Source organism: Caenorhabditis remanei, chromosome X (genome assembly GCF_010183535.1).
Source record: "Caenorhabditis remanei strain PX506 chromosome X, whole genome shotgun sequence".
Classification (NCBI taxonomy): domain Eukaryota; kingdom Metazoa; phylum Nematoda; class Chromadorea; order Rhabditida; family Rhabditidae; genus Caenorhabditis; species Caenorhabditis remanei.
Window position 1 is genome coordinate 9,893,838 of NC_071333.1, and position 23,310 is coordinate 9,917,147.

At 35.7% G+C, this 23,310-nt stretch overlaps 4 protein-coding genes across 4 annotated transcripts; 1 reads left to right on the top strand and 3 right to left on the bottom strand.

Moving 5' to 3' along the window:
- Nucleotides 1-1,519: 1,519 nt before the first annotated feature.
- On the bottom strand, nt 1,520-3,245 carry GCK72_023918 (uncharacterized protein; the record flags this gene model as incomplete). Its single annotated transcript, XM_053735624.1, has 4 exons — nt 1,520-2,095; nt 2,212-2,370; nt 2,580-2,729; nt 3,198-3,245. The coding sequence occupies 4 exons, from the start codon at nt 3,243-3,245 to the stop codon at nt 1,520-1,522; spliced, it is 933 nt and encodes a 310-aa protein (XP_053579190.1).
- Nucleotides 3,246-5,446: 2,201 nt separating this feature from the next.
- GCK72_023919 (uncharacterized protein) lies at nt 5,447-5,659 on the top strand (the record flags this gene model as incomplete). Its single annotated transcript, XM_053735625.1, has 1 exon — nt 5,447-5,659. One exon carries the CDS (start codon nt 5,447-5,449, stop codon nt 5,657-5,659), a length of 213 nt encoding a protein of 70 aa, XP_053579191.1.
- Nucleotides 5,450-8,316, bottom strand: GCK72_023920 (uncharacterized protein; the record flags this gene model as incomplete). Its single annotated transcript, XM_003092734.2, has 10 exons — nt 5,450-5,614; nt 5,767-5,857; nt 5,908-6,029; nt 6,538-6,705; nt 6,753-6,796; nt 6,840-7,272; nt 7,326-7,400; nt 7,556-7,725; nt 7,775-7,828; nt 8,169-8,316. 10 exons carry the CDS (start codon nt 8,314-8,316, stop codon nt 5,450-5,452), a joined length of 1,470 nt encoding a protein of 489 aa, XP_003092782.1.
- Nucleotides 8,317-20,482: 12,166 nt separating this feature from the next.
- Nucleotides 20,483-23,115, bottom strand: GCK72_023921 (uncharacterized protein; the record flags this gene model as incomplete). The annotated part of the gene is made up of 6 exons (XM_003092730.2): nt 20,483-20,606; nt 20,652-20,737; nt 20,968-21,045; nt 21,623-21,745; nt 22,673-22,819; nt 23,095-23,115. The coding sequence occupies 6 exons, from the start codon at nt 23,113-23,115 to the stop codon at nt 20,483-20,485; spliced, it is 579 nt and encodes a 192-aa protein (XP_003092778.1).
- Between the last annotated feature and the right edge of the window lie 195 nt (nt 23,116-23,310).

The following is a 23,310-nucleotide window of genomic DNA, read 5'->3' on the forward strand; positions in this document are numbered from 1 at the left end:
AGGTGTACTACCAGGCCAAGCAGGAAAATGTATAACTTGCCGTATGATATCATCAGACATTATATTTTCCAAGGATTCTGTTTTCTGATTATCAACAAGTGAGTTTCAGAATGAGATCATTAAAATACCCAGTTTTTATCATTTCAGAATCATGGACGTTTTCATCGAAAACAACATCGGCATACCTTTTGTGCTAAGACTTGTTATAGATACTACAGAAAACCTCAGAGGCGGAATACACGAAGAAAACTATCTGTCTGTATATAAATTCAACGTTTTTTTCTTTGAATTCCACATCTTGTCAACAAATCGGTCAGTTTACTCAAATTAATTTTCTGTTCATTCACTTGTGAAACTCACTGACCATGTATTCCAATAAATGCACGATGTTGCATACTCTTAGTTTTTTTTAATCAGCATGAGAAAACCTGATTTAGTTAATTTCTTTCAAACGAACAGTCTTCAGAAAAATCGCTGAAGGAACAGACTTGCGGGGATGTACTCTATATCTAAAATCTTCGATACGGTCTGAAGAAATTTCTACACAGATAACGATCTTTTTTCTGGGTTTGGAGAATTTCTTACGGCGGTTCTTTGTTTCAAAAGCAGTCTCAAACACTGCTACGAAGGTTTTCAGCCTGTCTGGTTTTAGAGCAGAGACTGTAGCCAACAACTGATAGAGAAAGTGAAAGTCAGTGTGGCGTTGTTGACTTTGTACTAGGATTCAATGATGATAATTTTACTTGTTTTCCTCAACATTTATTTTTTGAAGCAAATGAGAGTGACTGAATTATCACAATTTGATTTCATGTACGGTTTCAGAAATAAACCAGAAATACGAGTGTTATCCCACTATTATATTTTATTCAAAAATAAATACAAGGGATGCAATAAAAAATATTCTGATTTAAAAACTTGCATATAATTCTACAAATGAAATTATGTTTAAATTTTAATATTGTGTGGAAGTGAAGAATAGCAAGAAAAAAACACAGCAGAACTAAAAAACTGCTAGCAAAAGAAGTTTACCGTTTCAATGGGGGAGGGGTATTGAGACTCTATGGAAAAATTCTAAAATTACGATAAAATTGAGATAATATTGAGGTAGCATTAAGGTAACATTGAGGTAAATTGAGGTAAAATTGAGGTAAAATTGAGGTAAAATTGAGGTGAGACGAAAAATGAATAATGAAAAAACCAGTGGTGACAAGTCGCTTCTAACCAAATACAAAAACAACAAATAGGATTGTGGAATTATACATCGAAAACTAATAAGATTAGGAAGAATTTTGAACCGATGTTTAAGAAAACAACTTAATCATTAAAAACAGATAAAAAAATTAAACAGAGAGGAAATAACATTATCAATTGTAATTTACCATGAAATGTTAAAATTTACTATAAGTTAGAGAATAGTTTGCGTAAGCTTCTATTCCGTTAATCAAAGCAGTCGCACGGGAAAATTGTTTTGAATTGAGCGTGGGTTCTGGAGATTTGCATAACTCGCACCAACAAACTTTTAGGTTTGAATGAGTTGGAAAACGGTATTCTGCCTCTGCCCGATATTCATGAAAGTTGAGTGCCACGGGTGCGACTGGAGCGTTCTTGGGATATGAGATTGGAAAGCAGATGAAGAGAATGGCACGTATGATACTGGGTAGCGTGCTGGTACAAAAATAGGTTTTTCTACCACTGGGACATGTGGCGGTGTCAATACTTTTACTGGAACAACTCTTGGTATCAAGTTTGCAACTGGGACAATTGGTGGTGTCAATGCAGTCAATGAAACATCTCGTGGTACCATTTGAGTAATTGGAGCAATTGGCGGTGTCAGCACTTTTACTGGGACAACTCTTGGTACTATTGGTAGTGTCAATATATTCACTGGAACAACTCGTGGAACGACATTCACAATTGGAACAATTGGCGGTATCAATTCTTCTTTTGAAGTCATTACCACTGTTCTATCCTTGTTCAAAAGTTCGCCATCTCTGTTCTCACAATCCTTTACTCCGTGAACGCTGGCAATGTGTTTTCTCAACCATGTTGGATTAGTGTATTCCTTTGAACATTGATAACAAACGTAGCTCTTTATCTGAAATTTCATGATTATTCTAAGAACTCAAGAAAAAATAAAAAGTTAAAGCTATAAGAAATTTTTAAATTTCATCAAAATGCGTTATCAATTTTAGAATCAATCATAGAACTAACCAAATGGCAATTCTTTTTGTGTTTCTCTATATCCTCGAATCTCAAAAAACGCTTCTCGCATTCTCCAATTGGACACTGAAATGGTCTTTCGCCGGTATGGTTTCTTGTGTGAACTATCAACTTCTTCTCGGTATTGTATGATTTATTGCAGCCTTCTACCTGAAAGAAATTGCATAGATAATTCATGCCAATCATCAGTTATATACATACATACATATACCGAGACCACAAAACAAAACTAGAGTTCATTACGCTACGCAATTGCAGTCTTAGATCCTTCAGCCATACGGACACACTGTAGCACAGTCCACTCGGATGAACTGTCAAAAGCATGACCACCATGCTAAAACAAACAAAAACAAATTTACCTGACACATGAAAGGACGTTCCTCAGTGTGATGACAACAGTGTAAAGCAAAAGTAAAAAAATCGTTGAACCATTTGTGATGGCATCTACTCCATCCACATTTAGTTGCCGGCTTTCCGTAATGAATATCGTGCATGTGACAAATCATTTCCTGAAAGTGAACTAATATTTGAGGCATTCTTAAACAGTACTTACATAAAGGGATCGTAATGGTTTTTTGCACTTGACCCACATGCAAATTTTTGGTTTCTTGAAAAAAAAGTTCTTGATCCTTGATTCGTGGGTTTTTTTTTGGTTCTTTCTTATAAAAGAAAGGAAAGATGTAGTTACTGCAAATGGACTCCCGGATAATGCATTAGTTGCTTCCATGTCTGAAAGAACACTCATCTGGAAACACATCAGGAACCTTAGGTCATTTGAAGCTAAAAATGTATAGAAAATCATAAAAAAACACTGTCTTTCTGGGATGTTTCATTCACCAAATGATTATGATTTTGATATTTCGATCAGAGAACTTTAAACATACATATGCATGAACATGAATATGTGTAAAGGAAGCTATCTCATCGATTTTTAAAATTGAGACGTAGGTTTCACACAGAAGATTAATCCTAATTACCTCCATCCTCATCCATCGAAGTAGTTGTTCCAGAAGTGTTGGTGTCATTTTCTGGAAAGGGCCCAGTCGATTTGATGACGGTGTTACGTATAGCGGTTTGCATTATTCAAGCTTGATTTCTGTAATATAAAACTACCGTATACTTATCATATAAGTTAGAAAAGAAATAATTGAAGAAGCAAATAGAAAGATGTGAGAAAGTCCAAGGATTTAATGAAAAGAGAAAAGTTTTGACGAGTAGAGTCTCATCGACAGAAAATCACCATTGAATCTAGTCGGAATTACATCTCTAATTTTTTTTTAGTTATCCGATAATGCCGTGTGTATTTGAGATGCTTGACGTTTTCTAAACAAAATAAATGAATTATCTGGTACGGCTAGTAACACTCATTCTCAAAAAACCGCGCACAATTTTCAAGGAAGTTTCTAAACTAATAAAAGTTATAACGTGACAATCACGCTGAGAAAATGTTGTAATAGAATGCGATCCTAGTATCCAGTTGAACCTAAAGTAAACCTATCATTGAAGATGTAAACACATGATTAAAAGCAGTATAACCGAATATCAGAGCGGAAACCATTGTGTCCGTTAGGTAAAGGAATAGGTGGTTTTGAGAGAGACAGAGAAAGGAACATTTTTCAAGTAGTTGCAACGAGAAAATGAACCGAGTAAAAAAAACAAAGTGAACCGAAACCATATTATCCCTTTTTGCCAATCGTCTCGCGTTAACCATCAAATTAGAGATAACATATTTATGGCTAGGAGGGAGAAGAGAAATTTCGGAAATCAGAGTGAAGAGATAGGTTATTTGCACGTCTCACTGGTTGTTTTGCCTTTCTGAAGCAGTTTGCAAAAATAAACATTTTTGATTAAACTAATTGCCGTTCGGTCCGAAGAAATGTTGAGAGAAGGGAGTTATCATCAGTGCTCGGCGCCCGAAGCAATTTCTCAAAAGTAGGAGATAGTTATTTATTGAGGGCGTTGTCCCGTCGAATTTGGAAATTGAGGGATTAGGCTCTCAAAAAAAACAAATCCAATGATTTTGAAAAACACATTTAAATTTTTGAAAAACACATTTAGAAGGGATGAGGACACACAACGTTTCCTTTTTCATCTATTGCCAAAACGAATATAAATTACCAGAGTGAAACGATTAGTACGTGTAAATAACAAAACAAAGAGAAACAAGTAAACATGTGTTTATATGTCGGTGAGTGGCAAGTCATTAAGAAATAGAAGATTTTGGTTGAAAAGTAGTTAAAAACAAAGCCTGGCTTCCATATAAAGTTAACAATTGTTGATGTTTGTAAGGGGATCTCAAGTGTTGAAAACCAAAGTTCTCAGAACTTGTGCCGTTCGATGACGGTAAAGAACTTTAGTTCTCTTTTCGGTTTGCTACGGTTCTACGTTTATTTTGCGTTGTTTGTCTTTGAGAGATAAAGAAAAAAAGTAGTGGCAGGATGGTGAAAGAAAGTATTGCGAGCCATCAAGAAAGTAACAAAGGTTTTATAAACAAAAATTGTATAAACAGTCTCGCACCAACTTTTAGAACTCCATTCGCTGCTTTCTAAGAAACAAAGAAAAAAGGGAAACCTGAGAAAGTTGACTTAAGTTGAAAAAATAAGTGAGCAAAGTTTAGCGAGTTATCATTTGATTGAACCTATAGATGTTGAATAGCGTTTCACAGAATAACAAAACGTAAAAAGGAAATTGAGAAGAGTGTGATAAAGCTTGATGACGTCTTTGAGCAAAGTTTTTTTTCCGTTTTTTGTTGAATTTTTTCGAACTTTTTGCGATTTCTGAAGACTTGATTTGACATGGTAGTAAATATTAGAAAAAACTATTACACTGACCAGAGAGTAAAGATGTTTTTTACCATTAAGAGCTTGGTGCCTAGTAGACGTTATTCGTAACAAATTATAAAACAATCCTTTAACTATGTTAGTGTGATGCTCACAGGAAAGTTATAGAAAGTAAACCAACTTTTTCAATTGCTGTGTAGGCATTGAAAACTCTGAAAAGGTTTTCATACTTGTGTTCGTGATTTGTAAATCAAGAGGGTGAACGTATTGAATTTTTTCCATCGTTAAAAAATCGAGAATTTATCAAGGAAATAATTTATTTCAGAAAACCAATAGCTAACAATTCAAGTAATCATAATGAATGAAAAAATTAGCAAATGAGAGGAAACGGGTGAAAATTCGGTAGACATGCACAACGTACGAGATCAATCACAGTGAATAAGAGAATGTTAGTTGAAGACAAGGTAGAAGCTCCAGTAGGCGACGTTGAACAGGAAGAAAATCATTGGGAACACGATTCGACACCGTTCGTCAATTCTTTGGGCAACACGGCGACCACGAAGATTTCGGAGGGCACGAGTCCAGTTGAAAGCACGTCGAGAAACATCAACAGTCTGGAATCCGGATTTTTCATTGGAGAGATCATTGATTTGAAATGAAACGTGTTCTGTGTATACACTCAACAAAATAAACTTCAAACGCCAGCTTCTGAGCAAAACGAGATTGATGATAGCGTCATACTGTAAGCCAAGAAAGCAAAACTCACTGCGTGACGCATGCTTGCTACCTGCTGACGAAGTCGGGACAGTGATGCTTTCGACCGTTTGCGTTTCATTCGTTCGGCCCCCACAAAGTATCTTCAGGTAAGAAAAAGTTATTTTTGTGGTGAGAATAAGAAAAAAGTCACCTGGTTCCGTTTGCCGTAACGTCGTTGTTTTGGTTCAACGAGCGGAGCCGGGGCTCTTCGGGATTTAGCATATTTAATGCAATATGCTGTTCTCCATCTCCGCGAACTCCCTCTTCTTCATTCTGAAAATTGAGACGTTTTCAAAGAAAAACCAATCTGAAAGTTTGATAGAACAAATGCAACAGAGGTTATCATTCTGATTCATTCCAAGAGATGCGTAAAACTTTAGTGGCAGTTTTTACACTTTCTCTGATAAATTAGTTGCAAGAACTAAATAGAGTTCACATGCTTCAGGAGTTTAGAAATTAGAGAAAAAAGGAATAGCTTGCGTAAGCATTTGCATCAAACAAACCCAATCAGTTTCTTCAACCTGAAAAAGAAAGTGGCTGGAAGAGAACTTAAAAGTGAAACAATGTGAGTACTTGTGAGGGAGTGTGTGAGTGATAGGAAAAAAGTGAAAGCGCTTAAACTCATTCAGTTATTCTTCCTTTCTTCCGAATCAAATCAAAAAGTTAGCCGAGGTTAGACAAATTAAAGTCTGTTTTCTTGCAGTTTTGAGACTACTAAAGTAGAATCGAAAATTCAGTCTGAAAATGAGCTTAGCGTGTGAAAGCAGTGCAAGCAACATACAAGCGTGGCCACTTTTCGCACCAAATCGTCAATGTCGCGAGCTGCTCCAAACAGCGTTGACAGTGCAGTATCCACAATGAGAGATGGTTGTCCGTCTCCACGAAGCATCTCCAAATTTTTGGCATAATGGCAAATTGTAAACTCTATCATGACTCCGAACACGAACGCCTGAAATGTTTGTATCGGTCTCAAGGTTCTTCAGTTTTGGTAATTACCATGCATGATCCCATCCAAACATCGATAGCTTTCATGTAGCTCACTGAAACATTGGAGTAGAATGAATAATTAAGGATGTTTATTACCTTCCGGTAGAGCAAGTTTAACCGCATTAGCTTGAGTAGAAATAGTGAGAAGAGTGGTGATACTCAAAGATACCCTTGCTGGTGCTGAATCTATTTCCAGCCAGAAATTGAACCAGGAGATAACAACTATTAGAGCAGTTGGGACATAAGTCTGCATGACATGATGCATCATTTCCCTTTCCACATAAAATATTGCCGTCATGCAACTCCATTCCCCAGTTGCATAAGTTCCGTTACAATATCCTGTTCGAATATGTTTTAATGACATATCCGGCATCGTGATATCCGGATTACGGTCAATTGCAGGAACATCTTCTTTTTCTGACCAGAGAAGACGAAGAACTGTCATTGGATATGCATATGACAGTATCCGAAGTGCGCATTCCTGAGAATCCAGTGGATACTTCCAAAGATCCATGTTGCAGGAGCTGACCTAAACAGGAAAAAAACGTGACTTCTTGATTTTTGTGACTTCTAGTCTCTTACAATTGAGATTCTCGCGTCATACCAAACACGTCCATTTGGATAGACCCATACAAGAAAATTGTCGTCCGTGATGTCCTGAAATAGGATTTGCATATTATTAAAGCTCTCTTCGTCAGAAGGACTTTGCAAGGTCTCGAGTGTGTAGGTTAAATCGTTTCTCAACCCAATTTTTTTCGATTCCAAAAGTCAAAACACAAGTGGAAGTAAGTTTTCACTGGTTGTTAACTGACCTGGAAAGCCGCCGATCTTGCATTTGCGAAATAAACATCCGGGTGCCACATCATCTTGAAAACTTCCAAGTCTCGGACAAGAATAGGAGCTGATGCATTGTGAGCAAGTCTATGATCATACCATTCTTCTTGGAAATACACATCAAGATGATAGTCCATAGTTTGAGCGCCTGCGTAGTAAGAAATACATTGGAGGATATTGGACTGAAGTAAACTTACTGAAGGAACTCATTCCTTCGATAAACATTGAAAGTGTGACATTTGTCGGAACATCTGAAAAAATCATTAAATCAAATCAGGTTACACACATCTAATCTACGTGATTCCTAAGGACAAATGACACAAATTAGTGCGAAAAGCCGTTGACGTGAGACTGTGAGCAAAACGTTGAACAGTGTTTAGTGTGTAGCGGTGTCAGAAAAATCTCTCAGAGAAAAGCAACAGTTAATTAAGAAGAAAAGCCTGCAACACTCGTTCATACCTGGACCGTGAACGCGTATATACTCTAAAAACAATGATAAAACCATTTTGAGTCAATGGAAACTGTGCTGTGGGTTTCGTTATTTTCAGTTCACCCCAACCCAACCCAAGGTTACTTTTAGTCCGGACTCACCGTCATATTGGGTTGGAGTGGCGAACTTGTTGTAAAGTGTTTCGTTTTTCAGCTTGTCCAAAAACTTCTTTGTCAGCGGAATGAATGCCAAGTCGGCTGAGTCGAACGAGTTAGCCACGCACAGAGCGGTGAGAAGAAATCGTATCATTTTGAATGACTGAAGTTTTAGTTAACTCATAGTTCCAATCTGAAATAGAAACATTGGTATGAAAGCGGAATTGGGACGTACATTGAGAAATGAACAAAACAAGACATGTCTAATGGAAAGTATGTTAAGAGATTATGTTAATCTTATCATCGATTTAAGTTTCTGGTATTTTTAATGTTTTATAATTTAAAGATGAGGATGAATAAATTTTTTATTTTTTAGAACTGATTTTTGGAATAACTTAATTAGCATTGACTAGGGAGCACTAGTCACCCCACGTGACAAGAAAAGTACGTTTTGTTTTGTTATACCTGGAAAAATGCGGATGAGTTGAGGGAGAAGAAAAGAAAAGTTTCAAACCGACCGAGAAAAAGAAAAAAGAGAATATTCCAGTAGTGTAAAAATAGGGAAGCTAGGAGGTATGGGTCAAACTAGAAACTGGAGTAAAAGTCAAATAAAACCCGGAATAGATGAGAAGGGCAGTACAAGTACAAAAAATCAGAATTTGTAAGGAAATACGTCGGAAATATGGACGTTGCGTTGAGTCTGTGCAAGCAGTGTGTGCTCAATGTTTTTCATATTTTTTCTAGTTTTTCATTGCACTAGCCGTGTTCTCAAGGTATTCAAATTTCATTTCAAATCCAAAATCCAATGTGAAAATGTGCGACTAAAGGTCGTTAGAAAGTTTCAAAGGAGAGTGGAAATCGAGTCTTGAAAGTAGTTGAACATTTGTTCAAGATTTCAGTTTAGTCTCGATGAGTGAAAAAGAGTTGAAAAGGGGTCCAACACTTTAAATTTCATTCCGCTTCACGTGCGATCAGCTTTCTCTTCTTCTGTCCAATTCACCTTCCTAGTTTGGCTTTGATGGTTTGGTTTGGTCAGTGTGTAGAAGGAAAAGTAGGAACAAAAAATAAAAATAAAGTAACAGAGAAATAACTTCCGGATTCTGCGTTGGTCTCTTCCAGTATCAGTCTAGTCTCAGACAATTTTGAGTAATTAATCTTGAAAAGAATGTTGCATCACTTATTCTCTTCAGAACACAATGCCGCAATGCATTGAGAATGTCTTCAAAGTGAAGCCACTCTCAGAATGATTGAATTTTTGTCTTGTTCCGCAAAAGTGTACGTTTCGAATGCACATCCCCATTTCACAAAACTGATAATGACTACGAATGTTGAAAATTGAAATAAAACGGTGAAGAAAAAATAGAAGAATGAAGAAAAACGTGAAAAAACTAGTTGAGGGAGGAAATCAGAAACATATGGTTCTTAGTGCTCGAGAGAAATAGTGGAAAAGTGAAAACACATTTTCTTTCAAACTGTCATAGGCAAGTCTGAAGAACGGAAAGTCTTCCCCTAGATTCTTTTTAAAAGTCAAGAAAATTTTTCCAAAAAAGAGCACCGAGCGAAAATCGAAATGTTTGTGACGTAGCACAAAAATCGAGGATGAGAATGACCCTGCCTGGTCAAACTCTTGCAAAAGTGGGAAGCGCCTGTTCCTCAATTCTATAAACATTTCTTCTAAAAACTTACATTTTGTATTATGATGTTTGACAATAAGAATAAGAAAAAGGCAAGTAAAGAAAAAGGAAGCTTTCCAGGAAGTAAAATGAAAAAAAGGATCCTTCTTTCCAGTTCGTTTCATTTATTCTACTGTAGTTTTATCGAGACTGAAAGTCAGCCAGAATTGGTCGCCAACCTATAATTTCTTTTGCCAAACCAATGTCTTTCACGTGAGCTGCCAATGGGAATGGCAAAGATAAAAAGAAGGAAAAAACAAAGAAGTACATCCAAAATGGTTGAAAGAATCTTCGTAAGAAATTGGGTGAATCATTCATTGCAGAAGCTTATGTCTCATCTAATTTATTTAATTTTGAATAGTGAAAAGAAAAAACTGCCACTCTTGAGTAAGCCGACATTCATGAGATTCAGGGAAAAGAACTATTTGAAAGTCTCAAAATTCAGAAAAACACAATGAGCTTTTATAGAAACCAGTATTACAGTTAATTGGTTTTTCTGGAAAGGGCAACAGAACTTGTGAGGTCATAAGAATATCTTAAATTTTTCATGAAATTTGAAAAAGTGCAAACCAGGAAAAGTGTCAAAACCTAACAGTTTGATAGATGAAAATTAGTTATTCCAGCACTCAAAACCCAGAAAAAAGAAAAACGTGCTACAGGAAGAAAATCATGTGAATAGGACGAAAAGGCTTCTGTCGAGGTCAGAAGGCGTCGCAGAAAGCCGGATGAGCTGGCACCCTCCAATGGAGGCGGGACCAAGGAACGTCACCGGGAAGCAGAAAGAAGCGCCTTCTTTTTTCTTTTCGTTGACTTTTTCAAAATCAATTGAAATGTCTATTCGTCCGGTGGTAGTGAGATAAAAAAGTTGAGAGAGGAAAAAAAGACCTGCCGTCTACGGAAGCAAAGTTTATGCGTATGATAATGAAGTGAGGAGCCGGAAATGTCGGAGAGACCACGGGCCCTTTCTTTCAATCAGTATGCAAAAAAGGGATCTCATCATGAGAATTAATGTGCAGAGATTTAAAGCATCTATTTCAGAACTGAGAAGGAATCGTCAACGATTAAGGATCGGACTGAGCACGTCTCCTCGAGTTGTCCTTTAACTAACACGTAAAACTTGTCAATCTTATGTCTCCGTAGAGTTACTAGACTGAACGTTGCCTCTGGACACGGACACCAGTTTATGCATTTTTGACATATACTGACAGAAAACGAATTAGTAAAGTATAGAGCGGAAAGATGTGAAGTGGTGTGAATGTCAACAAGTTCTGAGAGCAGAGTATACTAGCATGGAATGTACTTCTGTTGCCCCCCCTAAAGTACCGATTTTTTTTGCTCATTCGATGAGTTTTCCCGAGAGAAAATGACCCATAAAGGGTTTTCCTGTGACGTGACCTCGTTTTTGAGAAATTGAGATTTTTCAAAAAATGCAATTTTTTCGAAAAATTTTTTTCATTAATTTTTTTCATTATTTTCCTGGTTTGTTCAAAAAAAGAGTTTAGAACATAATTATAGCAAATTTTATGTAGTTTTTGACAAAAATATGAAACTTATGAAAAAATAATTTTTTGGTCCTGAAAAAGGTCAAAATGTGACACCCTCCAAAAAAAAATTTTTTTTTTCGAGAGCGGCAGAGGTGACATATATGTGGTAAGAAAGTACAACTCATTTGGATCATTTTTCTATATAGCACTATAGTCGCTTCCAGTTGAAAATTGAGGAAAAAGTTGGTCTGAAAATTTTCATTTTTCGAAAAAATGTGACATGTCAGAAATGAGTTCGAATTTCTAACATTGAATAAGTTTCAATAAAAATCTTTTCAGAATAAAGATTTTCAGATTGTATTCCATGATTTTCAAACAAAAAAGTTCATCCCAGTTGACTTCTCTTGTCATAGCACTCGTTCAAATATTGCAAGTTTTTTCATATGGTGGAAATTCAATTGCTCATAACTCCTCTAAAACTGAAACAAACAGGCTCAAAAACGCAGAAAAATTTAAAAATAATTCATGCTTCTCAAAAATCATAATTGGGTTGTTTTTCCAAAAATTATTTTTTTCGACTTTTGATAAGGGGGGACCACATGAAATTTTTCCAGAAACTTGAAATTTTTTTTTTTTTGAAAACAACTTAAAACTAGTGTATAAACAAGAATAGATGCTAAAAACCGTTAATTTGGGTTGTTTTCAAAAAAAAAAATTTTTCAAGATTCTGGAAAAATTTCATGTGGTCCCCCCTTATCAAAAGTCGAAAAAAATAATTTTTGGGAAAACAACCCAATTATGATTTTTAAGAAGCACTAGTTATTTTTAAGTTTTTCAGCGTTTTTGAGCCTGTTTGCTTCAGTTTTAGAGGAGTTATGAGCAATTGAATTTCCACCATAAGAAAAAACTTGCAATATTTGAACGAGTGCTATGACAAGAGAAGTCAACTGGGATGAACTTTTTTGTTTGAAAATTATGGAATACAATCTGAAAATCTTTATTCTGAAAAGATTTTTATTGAAACTTATTCAATGTTAGAAATTCGAACTCATTTCTGACATGTCACATTTTTTCGAAAAATGAAAATTTTCAGACCAACTTTTTCCTCAATTTTCAACTGGAAGCGACTATAGTGCTATATAGAAAAATGATCCAAATGAGTTGTACTTTCTTACCACATATATGTCACCTCTGCCGCTCTCGAAAAAAAAAATTTTTTTTTGGAGGGTGTCACATTTTGACCTTTTTCAGGACCAAAAAATTATTTTTTCATAAGTTTCATATTTTTGTCAAAAACTACATAAAATTTGCTATAATTATGTTCTAAACTCTTTTTTTGAACAAACCAGGAAAATAATGAAAAAAATTAATGAAAAAAATTTTTCGAAAAAATTGCATTTTTTGAAAAATCTCAATTTCTCAAAAACGAAGTCACGTCACAGGAAAACCCTTTATGGGTCATTTTCTCTCGGGAAAACTCATCGAATGAGCGAAAAAAATTGGTACTTTAGGGGGGGCAACAGAAGTACATTCCATGTAGGTTATACCAGGAATGGTGGTTAGTCAGAGGAACGAAAATGAGTAGACATCCGTATGTGCATCTCAATAAAAAAGAAGCATATAGAATTCTACATTAGTGGAAATAGAACGAAACAAAAAAACGTCCGGGGGGTTTCTTCGAATGAGTAAGCCAGCAATCATCAGTTTATTGCCTCATGTCCGATCACAATGTCGGCAGTCATTTCGATCCGATATAAAAGTTCCCCCATCCCTTCCTGCACTGAAACATTAAGAGGCACTATCTGTAAGAATGAGAATGTTTGTGTTGGGCCTTGGCACAGTTGCAAAAAGTTGTTTCAATCCGAACTCTTTTTACAGCATATGTACCCCTATGGTAGTAATTTACAAAAAAGATGTCACCAGTCCCCTATGACGTCATCCTAGGAAAATATGCCCAATAATGCACTTTTCACCCAAAAATTCATAAAAATTTTAATTTTTCAGATAACTCTGCGAAACTTTTGGTACATGTTAGGAGTGTTTTTGACTACCCCTACACTAATTTTCAGCCCCTCAGACACCCCAGAAACCGTTCAGGTAAATTCCACTTTCATGTTTTTTCAACTTTTCTCAAAAAATCCCTCTAGAAGCCATAAAATTTCAAATCGTATTCGTTTTCCCCGCTAAAAGTTCTACTATATCCAATTGAAAACATAAAAAATCAGGGGGACCATTTTGAGATATTTCGATTTTTTCAAAAATCAGATAAGGGTCCCCCCTTATGAAAATTTTTTTTCACGAAAAATTCAAAGAAAAATTTTGTTCCGAAAATACCCAGAATATTTATAAAACACATAAAATGAACCAATTCCGAAATATTACACCTCAGAAATCAGTTTGAACCGATTTCGTTTTTTTCTTCATCAAACTTTTTTTTCGTTTTTCAACGTTTTTATCAGTAATTTGTACAGAAGCCATAAAATTTTAAGTGATGTGCTGATTTGTTGCAAAATTTAACATATGATACAAGTAAAATCATCAAAAAACAAGGGGACCATTTTGAGATATTTTCATTTATTTCGAAAATCACATAAGGGTCCCCCCTTACAAAAGAAAATTTTATCGAAAAAAGAATTTGACCTTATTTTTATACAAAAACGTTCAAAACTCTTTTACAAATAGTTTTGTAATATTTTATCAAAGTTCTAAATGTTTTTGCATAGAAATAATGTCAAATTATTTTTTCGATAAAATTTTCTTTTGTAAGGGGGGACCCTTATGTGATTTTTGAAATAAATGAAAATATCTCAAAATGGTCCCCTTGTTTTTTGATGATTTTACTTGTATCATATGTTAAATTTTGCAACAAATCAGCACATCACTTAAAATTTTATGGCTTCTGTACAAATTACTGATAAAAACGTTGAAAAACGAAAAAAAAGTTTGATGAAGAAAAAAACGAAATCGGTTCAAACTGATTTCTGAGGTGTAATATTTCGGAATTGGTTCATTTTATGTGTTTTATAAATATTCTGGGTATTTTCGGAACAAAATTTTTCTTTGAATTTTTCGTGAAAAAAAAATTTTCATAAGGGGGGACCCTTATCTGATTTTTGAAAAAATCGAAATATCTCAAAATGGTCCCCCTGATTTTTGATGTTTTCAATTGGATCTAGTAGAACTTTTAGCGGGGAATACGAATACGATTTGAAATTTTATGGCTTCTAGAGGGATTTTTTGAGAAAAGTTGAAAAAACATGAAAGTGGAATTTACCTGAACGGTTTCTGGGGTGTCTGAGGGGCTGAAAATTTGTGTAGGGGTAGTCAAAAACACTTCTAACATGTACCGAAAGTTTCGCAAAGTTATCTGGGAAATTTGAATTTTTATGAATTTTTGGGTGAAAAGTCAATTATTGGGCATATTTTCCTATGATGACGTCATAGGGGACTGGTGACATATTTTTTGTAAATCACTACCATAGGGGTATATATGCTGTAAAAAGAGTTCGGATTGAAACAACTTTTTGCAACTGTGCCAAGAGGAATCCTCATCTTACAGACAACGCCTCTTAAAAAACAAGAGCAAAGCAGAAAAGCAGGAGAATATGTAGAACAAGTAGAAAGAATAAAGAAGACGAAGCAGTAGAAGGAGAAGAAAAAGAAGAAGAAGAAGCTGGTGATGGATGGAGGAGAAATGGTTAATATCAAACAAGTACTTGTGTAGTAGTTCAATCTCAATTTTATGTTCTCCTGCCGCCTATGGCGTTGCCTAAAATTTGTCATCTCGACTGATGCGCGATGAGATACTCGAGCAGTGAGGATTGTTGGGCTCACAACATCTATTCTTCGAAAAGACAAATTGGAGGGAAGTGTGAAGATGACACCAGACATCAGGTGCATGTATGCTTCCCAAAAATTGGTATAGAATATGAATGATTAAAATCAAAAATTGAGGGTAAAAGCATAAATTAAGAATGTCTGGGTTAAATGCCAAGAAATGTCTAATTATGGAGGAAGCCTGATTGGAGTAGAACATTTTATGATCAACTAGCTTAACCCCACCAATATGCTAGTTTTAAATATGTCTAGTGTTATTCTTTTCAAATATGTAAAACAGCCATTTCATAAAAAGATTTTACCATGGAAGATCCCTACCTGTTTAGTTTGATAATGTAAGCATCAAATTCTTAGATTTTTTCACGTAATATCCCTCCGGAGTCAATGCGAATACATTCTAATAACTGTTTTTGTCTATTTGTGATTTTTGATCATCATACTATACTCTAAGAACTTTTGATTTCATTTTCTCACAATTCGAAAATAGACTCTACAACAGACTTGAGAACAAAAAGATGAGTAGAAAAATGATGAATTTTGCTCAACAATCTTCAAAAAAACTTTCGATAAGTACCACTCATAAAGGTCCACTAGCTGGTCAAATATTTTTGAGATCTCATCAGAATAGTCCCTCAATAATGATTTTCCTAGGCTAAAGACCACCAGGAACTTTGGAAACTTTCCGTCATGGTCAAAACACACAAAAAACGACAATTTCGAAAAGAAATTGCACTCTGCATTCATTTCGAAAAAATCTCTAGGATAATTAAGGCTAAACTGGAGCGAGAGAAAAGGACCTTCCAAAATTGCTCCCCCGCGTACATCCAAAGTTTCTCTTTTTTTAGAATCTGAATGTCTAGCGGTTTCTGATGCAAAAGGTCTGAATTGAGAAGTGCGAAGTAGTCGGAAGAATGAGCACAAAGTGTGTGACCAACAAGGTCAAGATTGAGTAAGGTCGCCGGCAACAATAAATGTGGTTAGAAAAGAAAACGACTTTGCAGACAAGAAACGTCCGAAAAAACAAATTGACAATGGTGACACATCTGAATGAGAATATTCAGAAAATCTGGAGGTGAGGTTCCTAAATTCGGCTACGCATTCACAACTAAACGAATGTCAAGCGTTTTTCTATCCTTTTGTCGTTTCTCCATTTTTTATTTTGACTGCAAGATTCAAAGATAATATGGTTTTGCGGAGTTGACGGAATCTGGAGAGAGAAAATGGAAAGAAATGGAGAAGGACTTACGATGTGAAGGCGAAAGGCAAAGTGAAAATTGTGTCAAGTGCGAACAATCACTAAGCAACATTCAAAAAACAATAAAAATGTCCCTTTTTTTGACACTGAAACCATGGAAATCACAGTAGTAGTAACACTTCAGATGTAGTTTTTCGTGTTACTTTACAACTTTTAGATTCGTTAGTATGTATTCGGATCCATTTGGGATACTTAATCCCGTCTTTTGAAATTGTAAGATTTTGTCCAAGCAAAGGTCTACTCCAAATGTCGGAATATAATGTATTGAACTAGTTTGGGAATTCAGCTCAAGCCTTACTCCTTCTTTTCTTTTAATCCTTTTCATGTCATCTTGGGAATAAAAAATGAGTTAAACCATGAAGTAAAAGTTAGGCAAAAGTGTGGAGATTTAACAAATCTTATTTTGATGACTCGTCCTAAAGCATGTCTGGGAAAAACGGAAAGGCTTATTAATTATCGTTTTCCACATTTTTTCTGTCTTGATAATTTTGTTTCACAAGTGAGGGTCAGGGAATAAAGTCAGGAAGAATCAGATTTCAGAGTAAACAAACGGTATGAGGTGTGAGGTCAAAGTCAGGTCAGAAGAGCATATTTCATTGTGACAGAGTAAGTAAAACTGAACGAAATCCCCAAAAAAAAGTGCGCGCACTATGAATTTACACTAAAAGGTTCAGTGAAACAAGAGGAGTTTAAGCTTTGCTTTCATACTACGTTGAATTCCTTCATGGTTCAATTTGACAAATGGATGCATGCACAAGTGTGGAGACAATAAAAATTGAAAAATGTGCAAAAGATTTTAGGTTCGGAACCTTTTCTACTTGAGGTATATGGACCACGCAGGTTTGCAGACTAACTGATGAATTGTTTTCTTTCAAAAAATGATCTTCGAGAAGAAACAACACAAAAATATTTTGCGTAGGCCGAAATGAACGAGAAGACAATAGTGTGAGTTTGTGAAATATGCAGTAGAAGGTTGGAGGTGTCAAGAAGAAAAAAACTCGACAAATTCCGGAACTAATTCCAGAACAAAAGCAAAGTAAGATAAGAGAAAAAAAGACAAACTAGGCTGAAATTGCTTTGTTTGTGATAGGAGGAAAAGAATGTGTGTTGGTTTCTTTCATGAATGCATTAAAATTGAGTAGTCTCTCCCCCGCCTAGACAATGTCAAAAGTGTACGAAAGGTCCCTCCAATATACCAGCGATTCTATTTCGGAGTACGAGAAAGCAGGAACCCAAGATCGCCATCGTCACATTGTTTCATGAATAATGCTTGTACTTGTCAGATAAAAAGTGGCCAAAGCTGCACTCCAGATGAACGCGGAATCAAAAAAAAAGGATCTTTGGATGACCACAAGACAAATATTTATTTCGAAAAACTTTGAATCCAAAAGAAAACATTCTGAGAATTGCACACCGGAAGCTAGAATTCAACAAGTTTCTCTCTCAAATCGATATAGAAAAATGTTTGCAACCCTCAATTATGCGTATCCTCCTTTCGGCAAATTGACGGTGTCGTTTTCAGAACCGTGATCGGATTTCAAAAGTTTCCAGTTATTCCTTGCAAGACCAAGTATGTTTTACACGAATGTGTGCACCAAAGAAGCCAATGTTCTCAGCAGAAAAAAATTAAAATGTTCGTCATTTGAGATTTTTATTGTAGTCATAAAGTATAGATTCAAAATGATGAGCCAAAAGCAGAGAATTCAATTTTGTGCCCACGCATTTTGGGACAGAGAGGGATTAACTTGAATCTGATTATCCCACTCATTTCAAATGGAAAGAACAAAAATATCGTTTTCAAAACCCATCTAATGATTCTTCTTGCAATTTCTGAAGAACGGATAATGAGTTAGTCCGGGATTTAAACAAAAACAAATAATGAAATTTTAAAACGACGGCAAATAATTATTCAAAACTTTGTGAGAAATCTGTAACATGAGAATGACCGGTGCCAGGAATGACGTGACGTCTCAAGATACTAGTAAAAAGTGAAAAAAGTTCTCAATGCTTGGTGTTTGGGGTGAAAACGTGATATCCACTAAACCTGATCTACTTGAATAGCTAATGGGATGTTCAAGTAGTGTCACCTTTTCTCGTACTTCTTTTAACAAAGTTTCTTCCGAAATTGAAGAACAATGACGTGTCAACTTTTGGTTTGTGGGAGTGAGTTGAAAGGTTGCCGCCGTCGTCATCATGACCTATGTGCTCTTTTGGAAACTTTTGAAGCATGGATAAAAGATTTTCTTTATGCACATCCTTGATTTGCAAGTTTCTACTAGGAAGGAACAAATTAGCAATAAGGGAGACGTGTACTTTTGACCTAGTCTGGAATAAGTTGAGACAAAATAGAGCTCAAATCCCGAAATATTTGGCGGTTTCAACGGTATGGTACCATTTCAGGGATTTTTCTCACAATGTTTCCGTTTTCAGAGACAATGTGATGTTTCAACGGCCAATATGAAAACCAAGGTGTCAAAAATTAGAGATTGATATTGAAACCATAACGGGACACCTCTATCACGCAATTTAGGGTGTAATACGAGATGGATCGCATTTTTCCCTTCACTTCTGACGATGTATGTCATCCAAGTTGCTTTGGACAAAATGGAAGACAGAATTCGGCAACATTTTTTCGATGCAGGTGGGCAGAAAAGGAGTAGCAAGATCTCAGGTTGCGCTCATACTATGTATGACCTCTGCGCCGAATGGGTTGGTTGAGATCGTTGTAAATTTTGATGCGACAACGGAAAAAAGGTTGGGTTTCAGATGACACTGGACAATAAAACGAAAAAAGAAGAATACCCGACATTGAAATTAGACAGAAAAGACAATTCTGGGAAACAAGTGGGTGATGATGAAATATTAATTTGATGAAGATTTTTATATGAAACTCTACTTGGGGCCTAAGAAAAGAACAAATTGGCAACTGCTATAGCAATAAAAAGAACGAATGAACGCACGTGTTTACTTAGAAGAAGTAACAAAAACATGCAGTGATTTGGAGAACTCCCGGAAAATGTAGATACATTAGAAAGCAAAAAGCAATCGACCTCCACCAAAAAGGTTTCAAAAAATTGGTCTGACTGACAGACAGATAATGTTTATAAACCGATTGCGGGTTAATCCATCTCACAAAGACAACTGTTTTGAGAAGAAAAGAAAAGAAACACTTGGATTTTGAAACAATGGGTCCCCCCACTCCTGCTGATATCTTTGCGTAATCACAAAATAAACAGTTGGTGAGTAAAGAGAATCAAATGTGAGACACACCTGGGGGAGAGCCAAAGGGGCTCACGAACTCATAAATTTGCTTCTAAACGATTGGGTGAGAGACAAAACAAAACGATGAAATTACCTTCCCTGAAGAGCTGCTTTATCATGTCGCTGTTGCTTTTGATTGCCTTCTCCAATAACACTTTTGAGTACTTTGCTTTTTTTACCGTTGCTTCTTAGTATAGATTTCTCGAATGAAAAACAAGCCATTCAACTAGTGTCATAAGAACGAGAGAAAATAAATTGTGTGATCTGTTTTCCAAACATTGGATCTCATTGTTTTGATTTCTTACTCCTTTTGACTTTTATGATAGGATGAAATGAACTCATGACTAGGAACTGGGTACCAGATTATCTACGTTCAACATCTTGCGTTTTTTTCTAATCATTCCACCAGATTTCCTTTCAATGCGTTTTTCGATTTTCTCAGAGAATGTTTTATCGATGAGGCCTGCCTGCAAAGACAATTTTCACTCTCAATCCTCGTTTTCGATCAACTACAACATATACTTAATGTAGTTGTAAAGCCGTTTGAAAAACGTTCTAATTTCTTTTCACATACAAAAAATGTACAATATTCTGCGTGAACTAAAAAACACATGATTGCGGGAACGAAAAAGAAAGAATTAGGAAAAAAGTTGAGAACACATATATACTTCATTATGAACAAGCTCCGGATTGAATTCATATAACAAATCAGTTGGGAAGAGTGAGGATTATAATTGTAATTAGTTGGGGAAGGGATTTTTCATCTCGGAGACAAGGGTGAGAAATTGAGAAATTGGATGACATTAAAAGTTACATCAAAGTATCATAAATCTTATGCGGTGATGGGTTTTTCGAGTGATTATTGTTATTGATGATGGTTGGCACCTGATAAGCCGGACGGACAAACGCAGATGGTCGAAGAATTGGAACACTTCTAAAGTATTGAGTTTGAGATTCTGAATGTTGGTTTCCGACACACCTTTCCACTCTCTGAATCTGAGTTTTCTTGACCATTTCGTTTTCTCTTTTCAGCTGATCGATCATTTGTGTTTTCTCAGCAAGCTCCTGGAAAAAGAAACTGATGGTGACAAGGAGGAGATAAAACAACACTGATTTATCATTTCAATGTGTCAAGTTGGATCTACATCACTGACAACACCTGATAAATTGATTGTGCACTCAGTCCACACTTGACCCTCTTTCAATGTTTATTTTTAAATTTTGAAAAAAAGAAGGGATAGAAGAGTAAAAGAAGATCAAGGCAATCCTGTGACGTCACATTCAATGCTTCTCACCTGATTCAATCGCTGATTTTGACGGTGTAACCAGACCAATTGATCGTCATTAGCTCCATTCGATGGACCGTTAGAAGCCTGAAGAAACTATGATAAAAAATTTGCAGAAAGTTAATGCTGAAGTATTAATGTACTCGAAAGTTGATCATCAAAATAAAAATTTAGAATCTAAGATATAAAGAGCATCCTAAAAACGTATTGCCAAAACTGAATTTAAACAACAGTCGGACATTTTATTATTTAGAACTCTTATAAAGTATAAATCAAGTGTTTTTGATGTTCAATATTCAGTGATAGTTTTATTCAAAATAAATATTTCCTCTCTTGTCAAGGACTTTAAATTTTTTATTTTTCACTTTCCTGATTATAAACCCCTTTCTACATACATCAAACCGCGAATTTCAGTTCTTCCCATTAAACATCCCTCAACTCCAATCTATCTGCTGCCACCTCAAGTTTTCTAGCTTCCGAGATTTTATTGGAGTTGACATATACAATAAATGTAGTTATATAGCGATAAAATTGTATGAAGCGCATGATAAAACTCTTCTCTCAAGAAACGGAATGTACTTGGCATATGGAAATCAGTCAGAAAACTACGGTTGGGATCTGTGACGCACGGAAACGTAACATCAAGAAGAGAATGCAAACTTACGGTTCTGTTGTGATGAGCTGGGAATCCTTTATCACTTGTTTCCATTACAGCAAGTATGCGTCTGTTCAGTTCTGTGATATGGGCACGGAGGAAGTTAAGTTTCTGTTCATGGACAGCAGGGTCCTGGAAGATTTCAAGGGTGTACTTGTTTTTTTGACAATCTCATTGAAAAATTGTATGTATGAGTACTCTTATTTACTCCCACTTCTCATGATACTGGTCAATGATGATAACGTGATAATCGGAAGAAAATCCATATGTAGTTTCATTTGGACTTTGTAATAACAATTTCGTTATGAATATTGGTCAGTTTGAGTAATTCTAACTTTTACTAGGTCAGACAAAACAAACTAGTCATATTCAGTTCTCTGTCTTCCTAAACACATAAGATCCTTTGCTTCGTAAAATAATCTTTCTCTAATTCCATTATTTGAAAATTTGGTTTACAACGGGCAGGTTTTGTTGTTTCAAGAGTACGCTGTTAGTTTTCATTTAAATTCCGTACCATTCAATTATGAATATTTTCTAAGATTTCCTGTACCCTGCCCAATTCTTATTTTGCCATCTCCTAAATCTCAGTGCTCTTCTGCATAAAGCCGGAACTGAACAATTGAAATCACAACCACGCAATTCCTGGTAACGATCAGTACCTAAGCCAGAAAAAACCCCATCAATGTGCGTGTGACACCTTATAAAATATAATTGGAAATTGTGCCTTTTTCTTGGTATACTGTAGCTAATAAAAGTGTATGTGTTTCTTCCTGGACACAAAATTTAACGAGCTATACGAAAACCAAAAGATCAAACAGGAATCACGTGAAATTGACGCCTACTGTAGTGATATCATAGTTTCAAAATATTTCCTCGAAAAGTGTCTACCATCAAATGCTTTACCAACACCTAGACGAAAGAAGTTTGAGTCACTAGAGATTTTAAGGTCGTGGTACTTGTTTGGCGCCCTCATCACATTTGGGAGGACTAGAAAAAACAAAATTTTGTTAGTTGGTAATCCGAACAAAAACAAGCCATCCAGACTTTTTATGTACTTACCAATGAGACACTCCCTTGTTGTAATAATCGCGCTTTCTTTTGAACTGACAGAAGTCGTTCTTTATACCACTCAAGAAGTTTTGATGCTTGATCTTGTCCACGTTTCAACATGTCACTCTCCTCTCCTTGGAAGTATTCCAATCGAGCCTGAAAATCGGAAAAATGAGAATCATAGCCACTCGATCCCTCTCACAGGTTAAGAACTTCTATATAGAATATGGCTGGTGAGCATAACATGTTATGCCCATTCGTACCTGAGTTCTTAGATAACCTTGCTCGTAAAACTGTCCCAAGAGAGCTAATCTAATGATGGGATCGCCGACTGGTACTATTATTGTCTACTATAGCCGGTTAGGTTTTATGTCAAAACATGGTGTCTAACATTTAACTGATAATAGCGTTATAGATAAACCAACTCTAACCTTATAAATTTTTCTCGACATTTCCTAAAGTATAGTGAGTCTCAGAAAAGATTGTGTACAAGATATGCATACTGAACTGTTTTCTCCCATCCACACTTTTTCAAATTTCAGTTCAATTCCGTTCCACTTTACATATTCTTTTGAAACTCATGACCATCTTTCATTTTCTATCAGTTCTGACCAACGTCATTTCAAATACAGAGCCAATCACGCTCT